Consider the following 23378-nt stretch of genomic DNA (forward strand, 5'->3'; position numbering starts at 1 on the left):
GCTGCCTTCGGCTCGGGTCATGATCTCAGGGTCCTGGGATCGAGTCCCACATCCCTGCTGAGCAGAGAGCCCGTTTCCCCCCACCTCTCTCTGCCTGCCTCTCTGCCTACTTGTAATCTCTCTCTGTCAAATAAATAAATAAAATCTTTAAAAAAAAAAAAAGAGAGTAGAGTTCAGAAGAATAAAACTATCTGTATTTAAAAGGCTGAGAACTTCTATTTTCCTTCATTTATAAGCATTTATCTTCCATTCCCAATTATTATAAAAAGTTGTTCAATGCTAGTGGGAAAAAAATTATGTGTCAGATTATTCTATTTATATTTAGCCACTCTCTGGGTTTCTTCTTCTAACTCATTTCCGTATGATGTCTTTAGGTATGTAATGTGTAAACCTCAACCACTCCTTTCATAATCCTTAGTTACTCCCCCCAAGAGAATTCCACCATGGAGGGATAAGAAATTAATCTAGATAATGCATACTATCTCAATGAACAGTATTACTTCTGCATTTTTTACTTATATGAGCCACTAAGATGCAAAAGAGAAAAACAAATGGGATCCCCGGTTCTCAGGGGGGTTTTGATCTTGTGGAAGAGTCAATGGAGAGACAGAAGTGCTGGTAACACCAACAGAAGGCCCAAGCCACCATTACAGAAATGAAATGGTCTAGGATACCAAAACCATGAGTTTTGGAAAGTGGGCATAAGGAGTGAGAAATCAAAGCTGGTGGGGTACCTTTGCCCGGGCCCCTGGGAGAACGTGTTGCCCTGCTCTGACTGAGTAGAAGCTCAACGCAGAAAGAAAGCAGCATGTGATGAGCGCCTCACCAAGACAAAGCAGGTTCCAGGCGCTCTACACTAACACTGAATTGGTAGAAAGAGCTGGGCCAGTGGGTACACGATGAGAAAAGAAAGAAACCATGGCCCGAGCTAGGGATTTGGGCATCACTTGACAAGAGTTGGGGGTGAAATCACGGGAATGGGTTAGAAAGTGCCCGAGTGGAGAGTGGGAGAAGAGAAAGAAGATTTGAATAACCCAATTACATACTGCCCGGCTATGGAAACGGGCAGTACAAAGGATATGAGAGATTGAATATACAAATGGGCAAAGGCCAGACCATCTATCTAGAAATTTGGACTCTGACCCACAACCGGCAGCAAACTGACCAAGATGCCAACATCTCACCTCGGCAAGCAGCCAGGGAAGCCAGTCTGCTGTTAAGTCAGACCCGCAGAAAGGCAGGCCACTATCTCCAGTCACAGCCCAGGCCACCAAACAATAACTTCCAACATCAAGATGGTAGGACTTGATTAATAATGGGACAGCTTCCCTAATTTTTTGCCTCCAACTGACGACCAACTGGGGAGAGCCAAGCAGGCCTCCCCACCCAATCACATAGGATGCCCTGCTTTGAGTTAGCCCCACCCCGTTTCCCCTTCCCCCTCCACTTCAGGGCACACCTGAAGCCTTCCCCACTGCACTACAACACTCCCCCATTCCTCTGCCTGACTCTGAACTTCTGAATGCAAGTGACAGTGGCTGACACTCTTGTGAACCAGAAGCTCCAAACAAACAGCTTTTGCTTTTCTCATTAGTCTTCATTTATTTCCACAGGGACTATGTGCAGAGACAGAGAGGTCTGCCTAGAGAGGGTAAGAGGAAACCTCTTCCTGAGGAAAAATGGGAAGCGGGAAGGACGAGTGAAGACACTTGGGGTCTGAGCTGGAAAGACAGGTCACGGAGTCCTACCAGGCGGGCGCCATCTTCCCCTGGAATGACCTCTGATCGCAGACTCAGGAGAAGGCAGGCTGGGGCTGCAGGAGAGAGAGAGGAGTGCAGAACTGGAAGTGGACAAGACGGAGCCAACCAGAAATGGGGGACATGCTCACTTCTGTCTAACAGAGTGGGCTATGCAGAGAGCCATCTTCTCTCTTTCTTCAGATCCAGCAAGATTCGGTGAGAAAGGGGCACCTGGGTGGCTCAGTCAGTTAAGCATCTGACTCTTGATTTTGGTCCAGGTCATGATCTCAGGGTTGTGAGATCAAGCCCCACATCGGGCTCCCCACTTAGCAGGGGGTCTGCTTGGGGACACTCCCTCTTCCTCTGCCCCTCCCCCTGCTTGCATGCACACTCTTTCTCTCTCTCTCCCAAATGAGTAAATAAATCTTTTTTTAAAAAAAAGATTCCATAAGAAATGGATACCAGTGCTATAAAAAGAACACATCAAGAAAATCATAAAGGAACTAGATTCATTTTGTGTTCATATGGACAAACTGGGGAAGGATGTAAAAGAAAATCTCTAGAGCCAGTTCTGCCAGTTTCTTCTACCTTTCGCCATCTTTGCTGGGTTGGTACATTGGAAATCTGTCCAAGGGACTGAGTGCTCCAGGTTTTTCAATTCTTTGGTGTTTCTTTTGGATGCAGGTGCAGATTAAAGTCTCTCTTCCTCTTTAGTCAGAAAAGTGTTCAAAGACTTTAGTCAAAAACCAAATGGACCTTTCAAAACTTGGGAACAACACACTAATTTTTTTAAAATTTTTTAAAAAATTTTACTTTATTTTTCCAGTGTTCCAAGATTCATTGTTTATGCACCACACCCAGTGCTCCATGTGATCTGTGCCCTCCTCAATACCCACCACCAGGCTCACCCACCACCTACCTCCTTCCCCTCCAAAACCCTCAGTTTTGGACAGTCTCTCATGGTTTGTCTCCCCCTCTGAATTCCCTCAACTCCCTTCTCCTCTCCATCTCCCTATGTCCTCCGTGTTATTCCTGATGCTCCACAAGTGAAACCGTATGATTATTGACTCTCCCTGCTTGGCTTATTTCACTCAGCATAATGTCCTCCAGTCCCGTCCAAGCTGATACAAAAGTTGGGTGTTCATCCTTTCTGATGGAGGCATAATACTCCATACTGTATATGGACCACATCTTCTATCCATTCGTCTGCTGAAGGGCATCTCAGCTCCTTCCACAGTTTGGCGACTGTGGCCATTGCCGCTATTAACATTGGGTACAGATGGCCCTTCTTTTCACTACATCTGTATCTTTGGGGTAAATACCCAGTCATGCAATTTCAGGGTCATAGGGAAGCTCTATTTTTAATTTCTTGAGGAATCTCCACACTGTTTTCCAAAGTGGCTGCACCAACTTGCATTCCCACCAACAATGTAAGAGGGTTCCCCTTTCTCCACATCCTCTCCATCATTTGTTGTTTCCTGTCTTAATTTTGGCCATTATAACTAGAAAATACCCTAATTTTAAAACATGGTTGGGTTTGTCACTGTAAAGCATGGCAGATTAAAATTAATATATATAAAGGGAAAAATGTGTAGCTTAAAAAGGGAATGGAAAATGGGTATTAAGTCTTCCTTACTTTGGAGCAAAATACGGTGAAACTTTAAAGGGGTTGTAAACACCTGCATGAACTCATGACCCTTCACAAAAAGGCTAACAGCCAACATTTACTGAGCATTTATGATATAACAGATGCTATTATATGAAAAGCACTTGCATTAACATATTTAGACCTTCCAGAAGCCTTTCAAGTAAGACTTGTCTTTATTGTACAGATGAAAAAAAGTGGTACTGTAAAATCAAGAAACTTGTTCAAGACTGCAAATCTCCTACATGGTAAAGCCAGACTCGAACCCTGGTAATTTGACCCCATGGTCCATGTTCTCGTATCTATCATATGAAAAGAGGGAAAGGAGGAGGGGCATTACTCACTCATAAAGATAATTTAAAGAATCTTTCCTCTGGTGTCATCTTATCTACCACCAACACCCCTATGGGACAATCTAATGACACCCTAGAACTTAGATTCTGTTTTTAATAGAATTCTTCATGAAAAGGAACCAGAGCTCAATGGAGAGTAGATAACACCATGTCCCAGAGCAAGAAAATTCGAAACAGGGCCAGAACAGCTTTTTGGTGCCAGAAAGCAAGGCTGTTCTCAGAGATGTCTGGAATAGTGTTAAAAAACAAAAAGCTCCCCCTGGTCAAGTAGTGACAATTTGGGCATTAAAAGGGAAAACAATGAATAAAGTCCACTGGGGCAAACTGAGTCTCCGAAGATAGCTCTAAGGTCATGATACTCAAAGAGAAAGGACAAGACATTAGGAGGTGATTGTCATGGCACAGTGGCCTCTCAATGCTGTTTTCTAGAAATTTTACCTATCGATAGACTAAATTATGGGTGCCCTACATGGGAGCTGCAACTCGGTCATTAATACAGATATATCTATAGATGTTGTTTATTATTTTATTTTTTAAAGATTTATTTTTTATTTATTATTATTAAATTTGATTTATTTATTATTTATTAAAGTTTTATTGATTTATTTGACACAGAGAGAGCCCAAGCCAGAGGAGCTGTAGGCAGAGGGAGAGGGAGAAGCAGACTCCCCGCTGAGCAGGGAGCCCAATGCAGGACTCGATGCCAGGATCCTGAGATCATGATCTGAGTCGAACTCAGAGGCTTAACCACCTGAGCCACCCAGGCATCCCTAGATGCTGTTTAATATTTCAAATAAGAAAATAATGGATTAGAAGAAGAAATCCATAAAACAAACTATATGAAAATTATAGAGGAGTCAACCTTTTTTGAGAGAGAGAGTTTGAGCATGAGCAGGGGAGGGGCAGAGGGGGAGGGAAAGAGAGAATCCCAAGCAGGATCAAAAGCCCAGCAAGGAGCCCGATGCAGGGCTCGATCTCATGACCCTGAGAGCGTGACCTGCGCGGAAATCAAGAGTTGGACACTTAACTGAGTGACCAACCCACCCAGGAGCCCCTAGAAGACAGCTTTTAATAGAGGAATCTAAAAATTAGAAAGCAGATGTGAAGGGTACATATTGAGGGGTGGGAAATTACCAAGGGGGTCTGGCTCTCGCTGTACTTCCTACAGTGTCTAGGCCCCTCTCTACTCGGGAACCACTATGGTAATTCATACATTGCTTACCCAGGCTCAAATCTTTCCTGGGTCCCATTCCGTGCAGACTCAAGTCTCTCCACTTCAGAATGAAAGAAACTCCCTGGGCTCAGGACAGTGGGCATCATGTACAGAGCCATTGTTGGTATATTCTCTCCAGCTTTGGGCCAAGTAGGCATAATGAGCTAAAAGGGATATGCAGACTCGTGGGCGAGAGTGAGCCCCACCAGGACAGGAGCCACACAGACATGGGGTTGAGTCAAGAGGACAGGGGCAAGCCTGAGGAGGTCCAGGGGCAGCGACTGTCATAACTGCTGTGACAGGTCAGGTGGCAAGTGTCCGTGGACAGATCAGAAGCTGCTGCTGACCTGCCCCCAATTTTATGTTTCTGTAGCTTGTTTAATGATCGTTTGCAGAAATTGGCTGCCATATTGTTTATAGCTACTGGGCCTGAGGTGCAGGAGGACGAGGGTGGGGACCGGTTCTTTGGGCATTTATCAGAGAGGGGTGGTCTTCCAGTAAGTGTGTAATGGTGTTCTCTGACCTACAGTAAGGGATGAGAGATGAGAGAGATACGAATTACAAAGTGGAGGCCTCGCCTCTCACCTGAGAGGCTGGCCATTCACAAGTGAGCAGGTGTTCCACGGGTGACATCCCTGGGACGGAAGTGCCAGCATCCCCACTAGTCCCTGGGGATGCAATGTGTGCGAAACCAACCGTGCCCCGACCTCTTCACATCGTGGTGTGAAATGATGACTGGAATCACAAAGCAGCCAAGCCACAGGACGGATGCGATCTCCAGCGCACGCGAAGCCACACTTGACTACATAGTGATGCCCTGGAGCTCACGGAGGCACAGTTTTCCAGCCAAAACTAGCAAATTTGTCCTTCACCCCCTTCTGTAAGTCAAGTGACATGTGACATGGAGGTCGATATTTACGGAGACTGAATCAGCAAATTAAACACATGGGAAAGTGATGGAAACTACTCTGAAATCCGGTACAAGAAGGCAAAGAAATAGGTCAAAGTCACTTACTGAGGTCAAAGATCTGGTCTCCTGGTGTAATAAGGTCAGTTAAAAGGCATTTGGGAAGAAGAGAGCAGTTGTTAATTCACCGATTCATGTGGGAAATTATGACCATCGAGAGCATCACTACCCTACCACTGGTACAGTATTTTAGCAGCCAAATAACAAAAAGGGGAAAATAAAACATGATGCCAGGAAAAATATAAATAAATTTAACATAAATATAATACAAATATCAAATAAATAAATAAATAAATTCACAGGGGGATACTTTTTTTTTTCTCCAGAAAGACATAAAAGTTTGGGAAACACTGAGTGGGCAATAGGATTCCGAGTAGTAACCCAGCAGAGGCTAGAAAGGCATCTCAGCTAGTTAGTAGAGTTAAGATGAATTAAAGTGATGCACACATGACCTTGAACAATGTGGGGGCTAGGGGTACCGGGCCGTGCAGTCAAAGTTCCCCAATACCACTTTTAACCCTCACTCCCCCAAAACTTAACTACTCGGCTGCTGAGGAGCAGAAGCCTTGCTGAAAACGTCAACAGTCGAGGAACACATATTCTGTATGTTCCACATAATATTCACGGTATCCTTACAATAAAGGCAGCCAGAGAAAAGAAAATGTTATTAAGAAAGTCATTGGGAGGAGAAAATGCATTTACAGGACTGTACCGTATTTATCGAAAAAAAGGCGCACGTCTGTGGACCTGCGCAGGTCAAACCTGGCCTTTCCAGAGGTGGATTTAGGAAAGGCTGACACACCCACCTCTCCACTGTCCCCCTCCCCCAGCCAGTGAATGAGATTTCGGGGAGGGGCTGTCAAAACAGGGAGAAGGGAAGGCCCTGAGACTCTCAGCTTTTCAGGAGTGAGGAGAGCAGCAGGCACAGAGGGATTTAATTCCGAAGCAGCAAGATCTCAGCAAAGGTTGCAGGGAGCGGGCAGCGTTCTTCGGGATAACGATGCCAGAAGGAGAAAAGCATAAAGAGGAAACTCTTGTGGGGAAGTAAATGGTACTTGGAAGGTAAGCATCATGTGATCCCGTTAGTGCTGCTCTGGGCTAGAGTCTGGGGAGCTCAGCGCCAGGGTGAAGAGGAGGTCAGGAGAGGCAGAGGTGGGCTTTCGTGCAGAGGGGCTAAGTTGAGACGCTTGCTGCTGGAAGCTTCTCTCACCAGGGGCACCCCTGGGGGATGGCTGGGGGGACCCAGGACTAAAGCACAGTGCAACTCCCTCTCCTCTTCAGGTTGTTAAGGGACTGGAGCCCTGAGGACAAGGAAGGCGGACCCAGGAGTCAACCAGCCTCAGAACCGGCAGTGTGGTCGAGGCAAGAGATCCAAGGAGGCCAGGGAAGGCTTTAGGATCCTGCAGCCAGCCTCATGGACCTCATGCACACTGGCCTCTAGCGACCTCTAACACACTGGCTCTCGCAGATGGAGAAGAAGAAAATGAAAACAAAAGGGGCTGCTGTAGGAAGAGGTTCAGGAAGCTGGGAGGTTAGATATGCAAATGGACCGTGGCCAGACTGTCCATAACAACTAGCCTCGGCCCCAGCAGCTGCGGCCGCCTGACCAAGACACCAGCCTCCCATCCACAATAACCAGCCCAGGAAGCCAGCCCGTGGTAAGGCAGGCTATTTCCAGTAACACCCAAGCCGCCACACAGTAACTTCTGTAACCCTGTCACCTTGTGCCCCAAATGGCCATGACTTGATTAAGAACTACCAGCTTCCCCAATTTTTGATCCCACTTCCAACTCGGGACCAAGGAGAGAAAGCCAAACACGCACCCCTTAATCAAGGAGAGAGAATACCTCGGTTCCAGAAGCTGGCCGCCTCCAGCTTCCCCCCGGCCACAGCCCCCGTCGGGACACACCTGAAGGCTCCCCCTTTCCCACTAGAAAGCTCTCCGGGGCCTCTGCCTGTGGTGGGGCTTCCCCACCTGCCTGCTTTGCCAGAGCCAGCCCCGAACGAACAGTTTCTGTTCCGTCCTTGTCTTCGTCTCCTTCCCCAGAGCCCAAGAGCACAGCCAGGAGAAAGCAGATTCGGGGTAAGTGAGGACATAGGAGGAACGGGAAGTTGGTTGTGAAGGGAGAAGGGGGGGTTCAGACACTCGGGAAGGGACGGGGAGCGGGTCTGTCATGACCCATCGCTTGTTATGAGTTTCCTGCCGCATTCTTATGGGGTGTGCAACTTACCAATAAAGCCCCATGAGACACATTTCTTTCCATCTACCACTTTCAAGAGAAACAAAACTAAAATAGCCTTTATGACCCATTGGGGGGAGTGGAGGCCAAGGCCAACCAAGGTCCCTCTTTTTCCCATGCCAGACGACGCCCCCAAGAGTTCTCTGCCACTGCCCCTGTGCGCCGCTGCCTCAACTGTCTCCTCACTGACCGTCCTGGGGCTTGTCCTTGTGTGCCGCCCTGCTCCGCAGACAGGCAGGGAATGAAATAATGAAATGAATACCTTGTCCCTATTTACAGAGTCAGTAAGCAGTATCGTGCAGATCTGAATCCAGACCTTTCTGATTTCAAAGTCTGTGGTGGTCACCGCATCCGGGTTACTTGGAAACACAACAGTGAAATGGACGTGAAATGACTGACTTGAGGCAGTCGGAAGAGTCGGGCCAGCGCCGGGAAGGACCCGTGGTAGCAGGAGGGCAGGGATGGTGCTGACAGCCCGGGGTCGTCAGCCAGGGACAAGACAAGGTGGGAAAGAGTCCAGGAATTAGCAGGTGATGTCACCTAAAATACGGTGTGAGTGGACAACGGAGTCAAGTTCCATCAAATTAAAATAGGAACTACCGTGAGCAGAGGGTGGGGCAGTGGCTACCGGACTGGAGACTTGGGCTGGACGGGGCGTAAGGCATGGCCATCGGCCATCACCCCCTACCGTCCTGTGCACTGGAAAGAAGAGACAAAGCGAAAGCTCTTCGCGATGGGGTTAGGGGTGGTAGACCAACGGGCAGTTCCCATGGCGCGGCTGAGAACGCAAGAAGACACACACAGGGCAGAGGGAGGAGGGGCTGCTGGTTCTAGAAAACACGGTTGCATGGAGGGGTAATAACCAGATACCAGTAACTAGTAACCAGTAACCAGACAGTGACTCCCAACTCTACAGGGGAAAGGCAGCCAGGGAATGGTGGGTAAGGGGAAGAACCCGTTCCGGATCAAGGGAGAAGCACTGTTGAGTCACTGGGATTCAATGACTGATCAAGATGAAGAAAGGAGACGCAGATTCCAGCTGTATGAGCTGAAAGTAAACACTGGATTAAATTATAGCTTCTCGCAAGTGAAAAGAGGAATAGTTAGTTCTAAGTCTCCCTCTTTGTTGTTGCTGAAACCTTTGGATACCTGCTAATGTGAGGAAAAGGTCCTGTGGATTTCGTCTTACAGAAGTTGTTCCAGTCTGACTTTGTAAAGTTGCTTTCTAGGGGCTGGGATTTTCACATCAAGTACTCAGCGGACCTTGTCACGGATGAGGTGAGAAGGGGCTGAGCCAATCCACAGAAGAAGGTGAGTCACCGGTGCCCTGTCCACAGATGTTTCCATCTGTCGTGTCCAGGGTTCTCAGAAAGTACTGACGCAGGAGTGTCCAGGACGAAGCCGGTGGCAATCTGCCGTTGTTCTATCGCCTTCCTGATTATCCCAAAACAGTAATTCGGTCTGGGAAGTAATTATACGCAGGGACCCCTTTCAAACATGTTAGAAGAAATCTAAGACATGTGCTAATTTCTCTCTCGTATCCTTCGCTCTGTGTCTAACACTGTTGTCCGGCGAGTAGCCTATACGTCCATGGCCTTTTCCAGACCTTTTCTGGTGCCCCACACTCAGCCCTCACAGCAAAAAGTCTCCAAGATAAAAACCTGCATACACATTACCACGTTACTGTTGATCTGAAGCTGGAAAAGAGGGGCACTTAGGCTAAACCCTGCCCCAGGGAAAAACTACAAGAAAACGCATTGTAAGCTCTAACTCGTAAGAACTCTTGTGGTTGTGTGTCCTGACTTCAGCTCTGCAGGAACATCTATTAAAAATAGACTTCTTATCTATCTGCCCCCTGCCTTGGTGCTTGCCTACCCTTCCCATGACCTGAAAAAATGAAAATTTTTTTTAAAAATGTAGTTCATGGAAGAGATAAGGAGATTTATGGGGATAAAACCATGTCGCAGTGACCTAGCCAGTTAGGAATATCCCCAAGGAAATGTTATTTAAGGTAAAGGAAGAGACATAATACGTAAATATAATGTAATCCATTTCTAGATTAATAAACCTATGTGCAACATTGAGACAGAGGACGTGCGTGGCTTCCCATAGACATCCTGACTTATTTCATCACGAGTCTGGAGTTGGAATTTTTCATGAGATGTGTGCTTTTCTAACATCCACTTGATGTGACAACTAGCGCCGTGTCCTCTGTCCATCTGGGGCACTCGTTTTTGCCAGGCTCATCATGGAACGAACCAAAACCTCCTCCACAGAGAGGGGTCTCCAGAAATGTCAACTGTACAAAATTTCACCCTGTCCACCAGCCCTCTGTACAGGATATGCCCAAGTTGCAAAGAACTCACTGAATGAAACTGTTACTCGTGTTCAGTCCCCTGGTCTAAAAAGCAACAGGCACACCCATGTACTTAGGATACGTTTCTCTCTACTGTCCAGAGCTCTCTTTGCTTTTCTGCCCGCCCCCTAAAAGAGAAGTTTTGTTTGTTACCTCTTACCGACATTTATTTTGACAATTTTTTTCTGAGAGCCCATCCTCGTCCTCTCCCATGATGTCCACGGCAGAAAATATTAATGCCACGAGAATGGCAAAGCAGCACACCAGGGCGAAGATCACGATACACTTCTGCTGGGACTGTCAAGAAAAAGAAGGAAAAGAGAAGTGAGAAGTAGCTTTCATTCTGGAAACTCGGGATTGAATAGATTTTCAAAACCTCTGGGAAAGGGTCACTTGCATTGCTGCCAGCGAAGGCTGCCCTCGGAGGGAAATCTTGACGCTCATTCCTCGACACAGCCTTCAACCCCCCACTCAGTAGGTCAGAACTTGCCAAATAATTCAAGTGCCATGTCGAGATTTCTGAACCAGTTCGCTTTCCCTCTTTCTCATCAAAAGCAGTCCAGGAGATCTGGAAATCTTCTACAAGATCTTCTACCAAGCGCAGTCTGAGGTTCATGAGTGCAAATTAAAAATGAAAAGTGGCACAATAATGATTCTCTGTCTGTTATTGTCACCACCTTTCATACCCTATGCAAAGTCTGTGCCCTTAAACTCTGCAGCCTCTAGCTTCTCCCACCTTGTCTTGCTCTAGGGTCTTTCGTATGATGGCTTCAGGAGAGAGGATCCCGGCAGGTGAGGATGTGTTCCCAACTTGGATCAGAAATTAGATCCATCAGATGCCGGCATCTTGGGTCATGGAACTGAGATGGCTCATTTTGAAACACTGAACACAGCCATAACCAACATTCACACTTTTGATACGATTTTCACTTAGAAACAGAAGCTGAGGGCACTTGGGTGGCTCAGTGGGGTAAGCCTCTGCCTTCAAGCTCAGGTCATGATCCCAGGTCCTGGGGATCGAGCCCCACATCAGGCTCTCTGCTCAGTGGGGGCCTGCTCCCCCCATCCTGCCTCTCTGCCTACTTGTGATCTCTCTGTGTCAAATAAATAAATAAAATCTTAAAAAAAAAATAGATGGCTCAAAGAAGAGAAAGAACAAACTTCAATTTTACTTTTAATTTTTAAAAGTGTTGCCGAAGCTTTTGGGGATTAGTTGCACGAGGCGAAAGGGTGACCACTGGTCAGACAGCCAGGAGAAATTCCCTTAGTGATGAGACACACACGTGTGTACACGTACTCCCATATGCGTGCACACACACGCACACACACACTAGCTTTGTTGAAACCAGCTGGCTTTGCTTCTCCTGCCACCCCCCTGCCCTTTATCCCGCAGCCGCATGATCTCCAAAGAATGGAAGAACCTGCCCAAGCTCAGGGTCCAGTTTGTCCAGGGACAGGCTCGGATGAGAGATTCTAGAGAAAGAATGAAGACGCCCTGTGACCAGACGCTGTCTGCTCAGATGCGTGGCTCCTTCTGGAGGCTTTCTCTTCTGACTTCCCTCCGCGGTCCCCTCCCAAGAGAAGCTTGCTCTGAGTCCCTTCCTGACCTCACTGCCCACTTTGCTTACTTCACACCTGGGGAGGAAGTGGGGGGAAGCCCAAGCGAGCCACAACCGCTGTTCATTGTCCCAGGCCCCCGGGATCTTTAAGACATGCACACGTTTTACTCTTCTCATCCCGAGCAACCAGCACAGGCCCAACAGAGAGAAGGTGCCCAAGAAATAATGACCGTGTAAACAAAGCGAATGAATGAAAGGAACATCCTGAGGGCACACTTCTGAGCAGGCAGGGTGATGGGAAAGTTCTTGGAGAATCAGATGTGGCCTTCCAGAGCATTCGCTTGCCTCCGCCATTTCTGTGACTGTGAATCCTGTGGCCTCTCCTTGTTCCTGCTCTACCCGAGCCCCAGGAGAACCCAGAGCTGCGTTTACCGACTCCATCCAACTCCACAGAATAGTCTGTGCATTCTTCCTGCCCCTTTATTTTCCATCATCCTCATTAATTTTATTTTTCAGAAGCAGCATAGCAAACTGGTTGAGGGCACAGACTTTGGGGGCCAGAGCACTTGGATTCCTCCCCTAACTATGCCCTCGGGCAAGTTATTTAGTCTTTGTGCTTCAGATCCCTTGTCTGTCAGATGGAGAGGACAATCATGAAATAATAATAGTGACAGCCTTAGGGGGTAATGACTGATGATTAAGTTACATGAGATACTGTATGTGAAGTTCTTAGAACAGTATCTGAACAGACAGAACGGGATGGGTGTTTGCTGTTGTAGTACATGTGCCCGCTAGAAGCTGTCTCAAATATTCGGGAGAAACAAAGTAAAGATATGAAAAAATAAAAAACATACAGGGACATCAGGGTGGCTCAGTGGGTTAAGCATCTGACTCCTGATTTTGGCTCAGGTCCTGATCTCAGTGTTGTGAGATGGAGACACGAGTCGGGCTCTGCGCTGGGCGTAGCGTCTGCTTGAGAGTCTCCCTGCTTCTCTCCCAATCTCTCTCTGCCCCTCCCCCACCTTTCTCCTGCTCTTAAAAAAAAAGAAAAAGAATAAAAGAAAAACAGACAATAAAAACCATACATGTAAGAGAGAAGCAGAGTGATAGAGACATAGGCAGAGTAGGAGAGGGAGATATAAGAAAGAGAAAAGGGAAATGTGAGACAGGCAGAGAACATCCCAAGCAGACTCAGCCCTGAGCGTGAAGCCCAGCACAGGGCTCCATCACAGGACCCTGAGACCATGACCCAAGCAGAAATCAAGAATCAGATGCTCGACCACCTGAGCCATCCAGGTGCCCCTGAAATCCTGCTTAATACATGTTGATCTTCAAACGTACCTCTTTTAGTTCATTTTTTAAAAAAGATTTATTTATTTATTTGAGAGAGAGAGAGTACAGAAGCAGGGGTGGGGGGGTGAAGCAGGAGAGGAAGAGAGAATCTGGAGCAGACTCCCCACTGAGCACAGAGCCCAACAAGGAGCTCCATCCCAGGAACCTGAGATCATGACCTGAGCTGAAATCAAGATGAGATGCTCAACTGACCAAACCACCCAGGCGCCTTCCCTTAGTTCCAATAAAGGCAACGTGATAAATACATTCAGTGTGGGGGCTCGGAAGGAAATTATTTTAAATATTTTTTAAATTTTGAATGGGTTTCTTTTTGCCCTTTACTTTTTATTTATTTTACTAATATTCATTGCTTGTATAATCAGAAACTGTTTGCTATCAACTATTTAAAAAAAAAAACTACATAATACAAAAAAAGGAAATAAATCACTCCGGATCCCACACAGACCAAACCGCCATTAGTATTTTGTTCTCGTTCCTTCCCATGTACTGTGTCTACAGATCTAACAATCTAAAGATGTTGGTGTCATGCTATATATAATTTTGCATTCCGCTTTTTGCACTTGATTATGCTTTAAGGTCATTAAATATTCTTCTAAAGCAGAGTTTCACATTGTTGCATCACATTCCATTGTGTGGCTATGTCGCCATCTCCTTTAGTCCAAGAATTTTTTTTTTAAAAAGCCACTCGTTTAACAACACCAAAAATAATTAAACATTTTTATCATTTTACCTTTATGTCCCTATATGTTATAAACAGAAATGAACAAAAAGCTTTTAGAGAGGTTTAAAACAATGCAATCGTAACACATTAATCTAGTCCAGAAGAGACTTTAACCTAGGATGATATAATTAAACATTATCTCAGAAAGAATCCTGAAGAGAGCAGCATAAATATATCGTGTCAGGTACATTAGTGGGTACTTAATGAAAAAATCCTAATGAATACTAAATACTTCATCCACAACAATGTTGATCTGTTTCCCTTTATTCTGAATTTTACAATGAAACAGTCAGTAAGAGCTCTAGTTAATTTGTGTGCTACTGGAAGTACTTTGATGTAGTAACCCTCACAAATTTCTATTAATGTCTATTCATTTAATTCTATATTATCTTATTCTATTAATATGAACTGACCTAGTTAATTTCATTTTAATTCATGAAAGAAGAGAAATGCAGACTCTGATATTCATTTTTAAAATGTCTCCTTGAAAGAATGTACTAGAAAATTACAAGGTCAGACCACTACTTTCCTTTCTTTTCCACCTCATCAAAAATGAACGATTCCTTGCAAAGGACAGTCTAAGAGCCTCACAAATGAGACCAGATTCCAGGCTACCAAGACACTTACTCATTTTCAAATCCTTAACAGATCATTTCAGATCATTCAGGAATCAATTTGAAACATACTCTTCTGTTTTTATTGAATAGAATCAAACTACGGAAAGTTTTAAGGAGAACCCATTAACATGATTACAACCTCCATTCCACTAATGAGCTCAACCAATTAAAAGAAAACAAAACTTGGAATGCTATTATCCAGGATCAGTCTGTACTTTTCTTTCTTTTGTTTTTTTTTTAAAGATTTTATTTATTTATTTGTCAGAGAGAGAGGAGCAAGAGTCAGCACAGGCAGACAGAGTGGCAGGTAGAGGCAGAAGGAGAAGCAGGCTCCCTGCCAAGCAAGGAGCCCGATGTGGGACTCGATCCCAGGACGCTGGGATCATGACCTGAGCTGAAGGCAGTGGCTTAACCCACTGAGTCACCCAGGTGTCCCCAGTCTGTACTTTTCATAGGAGTGTGTACTGAAAGAGTTTTGAAAAGAATTGCTTGCTTGGTCAAGAAATAAATCCCATTATGCTAATGCCAAAAATAGTTAAATAACATATCCTTATCAAATAAATTTCACCTTAATACCGAAAAAGAGGTATATGACCTCTAAATGGTAGAGTATTAAATTTGAAACTTGGAAGTACTATCTATTCCAACCTGAGCTTTTATACCATTTGATATACTCTTAGAAGGAATCTACACCTATGTGCCTCAGGATAAAATATACATTTGCAAAGATTAACGATAAATTAAAATTATTCATATTATTTTTCATTTATTTACCATGACAATATTTTTTAACAAAATCAAGGCAAAGTCTTCAAAATAACCATTTTTATGTGTGCAGCTTTTTTTAAAGATTTATTTAGTTGACAGAGAGAGATCACAAATAGGCAGAGAGGCAGGCAGCGAGGGGGAAGTAGGCTCCCTGCTGAGCAGAGAGCCTGATGCGGGGCTCCATCCCAGGACCCTGAGATCATGACCCGAGATGAAGGCAGAGGCTTAACCCACTGAGTCACCCAGGCGCCCCTGTGTGCAGCTTTTAATACCTATAGAGCTGGAAGTTCTAGTATGGTTATTCTCCATGTGAAAGACATCAAAATTAGGACTCAAAGACATTGGGTTACTGTCCAACGTGACCCAAACAGTTGGAGACAGCCCAGGGATTTAACTTAGGTCTCTGAAACTGAAATCTCTAGACCTAGTCTATAGATCCAAACTTTTTCCTTTTCTGGTTTTCGTTTCTTGACTTCATTTTCTACTTAATTTTTGCTATGATTATTTTATTAGTTTTATTATTAGTTTTTAGTTAACCAATACCCACATGGCCCATTAGTGAGGAAATGAATGTTGAACATTTGGTTCTAACCTGTGGAGACAGGGCATTCTTGGGCCTTTAGAACTTTCTTATGATTCTAAATGCGTTCCTAGCTTGAGTTCCTAGACATGTTCCCAGAAAAAAAGTAGGTGATCCAGAAGATTCATAGGAATCTTAGCTGATATTCATCAATCTCCTGAATAATGACCACATTCTGGATCCTCGTAGAAAATCTAGACTATAAATAACTTAAGAGCTTTGCTTAGAAAATCCTTTTACAAGAATTATTACTTCACTTTCCACATTTATTTTGATGTCCTATTTTCAAAATACTCTTATATTTTGAATTCTATTTTAGAATTTTTCTCTTCTTGTTCTGTACCCTCTCCCTGAAAGACGCTAATTTATTCCCAAATCTTCACCGGCTCTATACACTGATAACTCCCAAGAGTATATCACCAGCTTAGAGGACTTGCTGAGTACCAGATCCACACTGAATGAGTTTCTCTGGAAGAGTTTACCAATCTAAGTCTATCAGTCTATGTTGAGAAGACAAAGTGGGGATTTTAGAAAGGCCAGGTCAGTTATAGTTGACAGGACAGAGTAGTAGAGAGAGGAGACCTATATAGGGAAAGAGCTGGGGAAATCTTCAGAGTCTCCTGAATCCTCAGTGAAGTACTGATAAGTAGGTGCATACAAGAAAATTGTCTGAAGTCAGGAAAAAGAACCACCTGAAAGGAGAAGGTGAGGCAATCCCTACCCGAATACACAGGACCAGGAAAAGTTGGTGTTCCCGCTATCTGGAGTGCTAAAATCTCAATACATGGGGCATCAAGTAATCAGAAGGACACTCTATCTAAAATATGGAAATCACAAAAATTAGCCCTAGACTCAAGGCCGCTCTCCTACCTAAAAAAGCATAAAAGCAAACCTTAAAAAACTTTAAGAATATTTTTTAAATATACGGTAATATTCACCACACAGCAAAATCAAAAATCACCATGTCCAGCATCCAGTAAAAAATTTCCAGACATGCAAGGAAACAAAAAACCACAATCCCAAGTGAGGCGAAAACTCAGTCAACTGAAATCAACTCAGAAGGGAGTTGAGCGGTGATTAAATTAGTAGATGCAGGTATTAAAACAAATATTACTATATTTCAAATGTTCGAGAAAATAAGTATGTTAAAGAGACATAAAGAAGACATAAGTAAAGGCGCACTTCAAAATTCTGGGGATGGGAAATATACTGGATAGGATTAAGAGCATATTAAACACAACATAAAAATAGTTTAGTGAACTCTATGAAAACAGAGAAAAATGAGAAAAACTTGAACAGTACATCAGTGAGCTATGAGGCAACTCAAGCAACCTAATATACATGTTCTTGGAGTCTCCCAAGGAGAGGAAGGTACAAAAAATTTTTTTGAAAAATATAAAGTCCAAAAATTATTCAAATTTGTTGAAGATAAAATAGAGTTGCTTCTGAATGATAAAAGGATAAATTCATCAAAAAGACATAATAATAATAAACTTTTATGCACCTAATAAAAGGCCCTCATAATGCATAAAACAAATGCTAACAGAAATATAGAGAGAAATGAACAAATCTTCAACTACTCCATGATATCAAAATGCTTCCCTCATTAACTGATAGAATGAACAGTCAGGGAAGAATTTTAAATAGAATGAAAATAAAAATAGAATATATGAAAATACATGAGATGCAGCAAAATAAATGCTTTAGGGAAATATATACCATTTAATGTATATTTGAAAATAAATAAGGTCTTCAATGATCTAAACTTCTACCTTAAAAACGTAGAAAGAGAAAAGGGCAAGCTAAACTCAAAATAGGAGAGGAATAATAAAGAGAACTCAATAAAAGAGAAAACAGAAAACAATACAAAAAATTTCAATGAAATCAAAGTCTGGTTCTTTGAAAAGATCAATAAATTGATAAACTTTAGGCCATACATATACGAATGGTTAAGGAAGATGTGGTCCATATACGCTATAGAGTATTATGCCTCCATCAGAAAGGATGAATACCCAACTTTTGTAGCAACACAGACGGGACTGGAGGAGATGATGCTGAGTGAAATAAGTCAAGCAGAGAGAGTCAATTATCATATGGTTTCACTTATTTGTGGAGCATAAGAAATAACACAGAGGACATGGGGAGAGGGACAGAAGAAGGGAATTGAGGGAAATTGGTGGGGGAGATGAACCATGAGAGACTATGGACTCTGAAAAACAATCTGAGGGTTTTGAAGGGGCAGGGGGTGGGAGGTTGGGGAGACTGGTGGTGGGTATTATGGAGGGCACGGATTGCATGGAACATTGGGTGTGGTGCATAAACAATGAATTCTAGTACACTGAAAAGTAATTTAAAATGAATTAAAAAAAAGGAAAGACACAAATTACAAATATCTCTATGAAACACAGGACATCACCACGGATGACATAAAAAGTAAAAGGATAAGGGAATAATATGAGTAAATTCATGCCAAGAAATTCACCATAAATAAAATGAACACATTTTTATCAGATAAAAATTACTAAAGTTCACTCAAAAAGAAATAGATAACCTTAATGTATCTTTATGCCAATTAAAGAAAATAAATTTTTAGTCAAAAACCTTCCCATGGAGAAAACTCAAGGCTTCAATGGCATCATTGATAAATTATGCCAAACATCTGAGAAACAGTAATAACAATAACACAAAATACCAAAGAGAGGGAAAAACCTCCCAACTCACTCTATGAGGGCAACATTACCCTGACACAAAAACCTGATAGAGACTTTAAAAAAATGTTTTGTCCTGCTGTTTAACAAGGCACTACCTAGAAACCAAGACACTACATCCATTTTGCAGGTAATTAATACCTACTCTGTGCAAAAAAAAAAAAAAAAGTACAGGGGACTTCAGATCTCTATTATTTCAACTTGCCTTTAACTGAAAGATGAATCATCAGCTCCCCAGTCTGCTTATTGTTTTTTTCATGCCTGCTAGAGTTCTCCCAATGGCACTTAACCACGTTCCTCTTTGAGGAGATTCTCGCTATTTTTACCAGACCAATAAGGGTAAATTATTTCTTTAGCAGTCTAGGTTGTCCTTTCCCTTTTAAAGACACGCAAATTCACTGTTGGACCATGCATTTGTTAGTTTTCTACCTTTTGGTCTCTCTCACTAAATTGAGCTCCTTGAATTCTAGGATCTTGTCTGGATCCACAATGCTTGGCATCTTAAAAAAAAAAAACAAAACAGAAGGTGTGGGGGTGGCTCAGTGAGTGGATTCGTTGAGCATCTGACTCTTGGTTTCAGCTCACATTATAAACTCGGGGTCCTGGGATCTAGCCCTGCAGTGGGCTCTGACCTCAACAAGGAGACTGCTTGAGGATATTCTCTCTCCCTCTCTCTCTGCTCGTGTGGGCACAAGCGCGCGCTCTCTCTTTCTCTTAAATAAATAACTAAATCCTTAAAATAAACAAATAAATAAATCTTAAAAAAAAATCATGCCTGGCAAACATGTTCAATAAATATGTGTTGAATGAGTGATGAATAAGTGAATAAATGTAAAAAATGGCAAGGGTTATACAATGAAAATGACAATTTTTGTGTTTTACAGCCTTTGTTATTTATTTCCTCCCTAGAAGCGTTTCCATTGATTCCTATCACAGAAGCCCATTTATTTGTAAATTAAAAACATGCAAAAAATTAAGTACTATATTAAGTACTATAAGCTCAAAATTAGCCTAACGAAGAGGATAACTTGCAGAATAGAGAGCACCTTATCCAGAATAGCAAGACAGAGAATAAAAATTCAAGTCTGAATCAACTGAACACAGGAAATGGCTCCCAATCTTACATAAATTCTTATAGGTGATAAACAGATATCTAATAATAATAATTCTATAATAGTGCTTGACAAACAAACGGGATCACCGATGGACAAGAAATTGTAAAGATTTACTCTAAATTAGATAAACCAAGGAGATCAAAACCCAACACACATAGAGGAAAACACAAACTGCTATAAAGGAGAGCTCCAAGTATAGAGGTAACATAGAAAGATCTAGAAGAAACTGGAATGGCTGACAGTGATTAGTTGGGATATGTTTCGGAGCAGGCTTGCCAGTCAATCCTTCCCACTACTGCTTTCTTCTTCGGAAGTGTCATACGCAAGATAAGCCAGGAACAGGGCGATTTTCTCAGAGAGCTAAGATTCCCAGGAGGAAACTACAAGGCAAGCTCCGTAGCTGGGCAGCATCTGCAGCCCCTCCTGTAAGACCTGGGGACAAACCAGTGTGCTCAGCCACCACCCACAGACATGCAAACAGGAAGTGCCAAGTACAGAAGTGGCCAGACAATTAAATGTCTCCAAGAGTTTGAGGAAAAAGAAAACTATGAGAGAGATACTTAACTCAACCCAGGCAACAAATTATGGAGAAAAACAAATGACACATCTGAGCCTTTAAAAGCAGGATAACCCAAGTTTTCAGGAAGATGTGGGGATCAACTGCACCTGTGAAACATCAGGAGAGATTATTAAGAAAGATGAGCAAAAAGAGATCTTGAAAATGACAGACCTCGCTACATGGGCTGAATATCAAAACAGATCCAGGTGAAGAGCAAATTCACACAGTTAAGTCAAAGGATTCTCCCACAATGCATCACCAAAGAACAGAATCCTAACACCTGTGAGAGAAAACTCAAGAGAAACAGAGAACCGACCTAGAAAACCAGGATCTATCAGATCCCTGTTCCTAAGCAAGAGAAGAGTGAGAACACAGGACTCTAAATAATCAAAGAAACAGAGAAAGAAGAAACTTTAATAGCTAAAAACGCATGTCTTCCAAGTAAGTACATTTGTTTTGTACCTGCGTTTGGCAACCGTTCAAAAGATTGACAACTCCACTTGGCAAGGACTGGGGAAAATGAGTGTTTGTCTGAGAAAATTCTGGCGGAGCTTGTCTGGATGGCAATTTGGCAGTTTTTATCATGATCTTTATCAGAATTTTAAATGTGCATATCCTTCAGCTCCTCAATTTTACTTCCAACACTCAATTTTATGGAAATGTTTACTCAAGTGCACGAAGATACAAGACTGCGATGTCATTGTGTGTGTGGGGGGGATCTAGGAAAAATTATCTAACTATCCACAAACAGAAGAATTGAGAGAGTCAAAAAGAGTCCTTCTGCAGAATACTGTACCCACTATATGTTTGGAAACGAGGGCAAAGTCTCAAGGGACTCATCCTAAAACTCTTGGAAGTCACGGTCTGTTGGGAAGGGCGAGGTTTTATGAGGTTGGAGGCACTGCAGTGTTTGGGATGTTCATGGTTTACTCTATATTTTTCTGTATTATTTATAAAATTTCGTATGAGCTCTCATCCAAATCATCTCTCACAGCAATGAGGAAGAAAGCTGTCCATTCTTGGACTATGTCCACCCCAAGGCAAGTTATTAATCCTCAGCTTAGCTTTCCTAAGACACAAGTGAGCTACACCAGCCACTGTCCATGGGTAGTCTATATTTACTCGAAGTCCTCCATATTATTAAGCAGAGAATAGGTATAATCCCAAGTTTCACAAACTGCAGAGGATAACAGGACAATTCTGGAGAATATTTGAACATAGAGAATACATGGAGACCCTCTAGTTCAACCCTTCATTGTATCATTTTCCAGGTAAGAAAATGCTGGGGGTAAGAGGTGATGACCCAATGTGCCCTCTTTGCCAGCATTTGGCCAATTGAATGACAGACCAGCAAATGCAAAGAACAAAAGAGTTTGCAAAAATGACAAAAAGAAGGCATTGGAAGGCTGTGATTTGAGGGTAGGCATGTCTGGCGCACCTGACGGGGGTTGTGGGGGGGTTGAGGGGAAAGGAGGTCCTTGAGAAGTCAGTGAACCTCTTCTATCCCTTTCCTCCTGCTTGCAGTTACTGGTGGCATTAGATAAGAGGAGCAAAATGTGTTTACTTCGGTTTAAAAATAGGTAGGGAACATCTAACATTTGTTATATGCTATCCAAACACTGGTGATGCAGAAAGTAGGCTCTTAAGGAGGTCTGTGCCCTTCAGGAACTCATATTTGAGGGCTGGGGGTGTGTGTTGCAGAGGATGGACAGTGGAAGACAACACAGTGTGAAGCACGGTGTTCCGATCATACAGAGAGCGAGGAGGGGCTGGGATGGTGACCACCCCATTGGAGAAGACTGATCCTGGTGTCACCATGTCCCCTGCCATGCATGCTTAATTCCTTAGAATAGGGAAGCAGGGATTTCCTCTGTACTCACCATAAAGCAAAATGACTTGTTCTGGAAAGCAGTGAGCGAACAAGAACATGCTGTCAGAGTCAACATGGAGCAGCCAACATGTCCCAGTGGAAATGTTGTGTTTTCCCCTCCCTCTGTTTGCCTCCATTACAGATAACGGTGAATGAAAAATGACAACCAATTATCAGCTGGTCTTTGATAAGCCGAGGGCTATTTTGGTGACTTGTATCCTACACTCTGCTTCAATGAGCTGAAAAAAATTTGAATCTTTTAATCTATCAAAATAAATCCAAGCCCTTCCAATGTACTGTGGTAGGAGATTTATTCTGAAGACCACTGGTTAAGACTTTTGTTTCTTGGGGTACCTGGGTGGCTCAGTCGTTAAGCAGCTGCCTTCAGCTCAGGTCATGATCCTGGGGTCCTGGGATCGAGCCCCGTGTCGGGCTCCCTGCTTGTTGGGAAGCCTGCTTCTCCTCTCACACTCCCCCTACTTCTGTTCCCTCTCTAGCTGTGTCTCTCTGTGTCAAATAAATAAATAAAATCTTAAAAAAAAAAAAAAAGACTTTTGTTTCTTGTCTACATTATTTGATCCTGATCACTGTAAAGGACAATACTTTATCTAGATAGGTGAAAAAAACATGGTGGACAAAACTCAACCATCTATATGGTTTTTTTTAAGCTTTTTTTTTTTTTTTAAAGATTTTATTTATTTATTTATTTGACACAGAGAGAGAGAGAGATCACAAGTAGGCAGAGAGGCAGACAGAGGTGGGGGGGGGGAAGCAGGCTCCCCGCTGAGCAAAGAGCCCTATGTAGGGCTCAATCCCAGGACCCTGAGATCACTACCTGAGCCGAAGGCAGAGGCTTAACCCACTGAGCCACCCTGGCGCCCCTATACTTTATTTTTTTTAAAAGATTTTATTTATTTATTTGAGAGGGAGAGCAAGTGAGAGCCCAAGAGCACGGGGTAGGAGAAGCAGACTTCCTACTGAGCAGGGAGCGCAATGTGGGGCTTGATCCCAAGAT

The 23378-nt window shown here is 43.4% G+C and overlaps 1 protein-coding gene across 1 annotated transcript in view; it reads right to left on the bottom strand.

Moving 5' to 3' along the window:
* The window catches only part of PLD5 (phospholipase D family member 5), a 390515-nt gene that overhangs the window by 234405 nt on the left and 132732 nt on the right, over nucleotides 1-23378 (bottom strand). Inside the window, exon 2 of the mRNA XM_044267027.1 lies at nucleotides 10674-10810. Within this exon, the coding sequence (XP_044122962.1) occupies nucleotides 10674-10810 (137 nt within the window). The remainder of the gene's footprint in view (nucleotides 1-10673; nucleotides 10811-23378) is intronic.

This window comes from Neovison vison, chromosome 10 (genome assembly GCF_020171115.1).
Source record: "Neovison vison isolate M4711 chromosome 10, ASM_NN_V1, whole genome shotgun sequence".
In the NCBI taxonomy this organism is placed as follows: Eukaryota; Metazoa; Chordata; class Mammalia; order Carnivora; family Mustelidae; genus Neogale; species Neogale vison.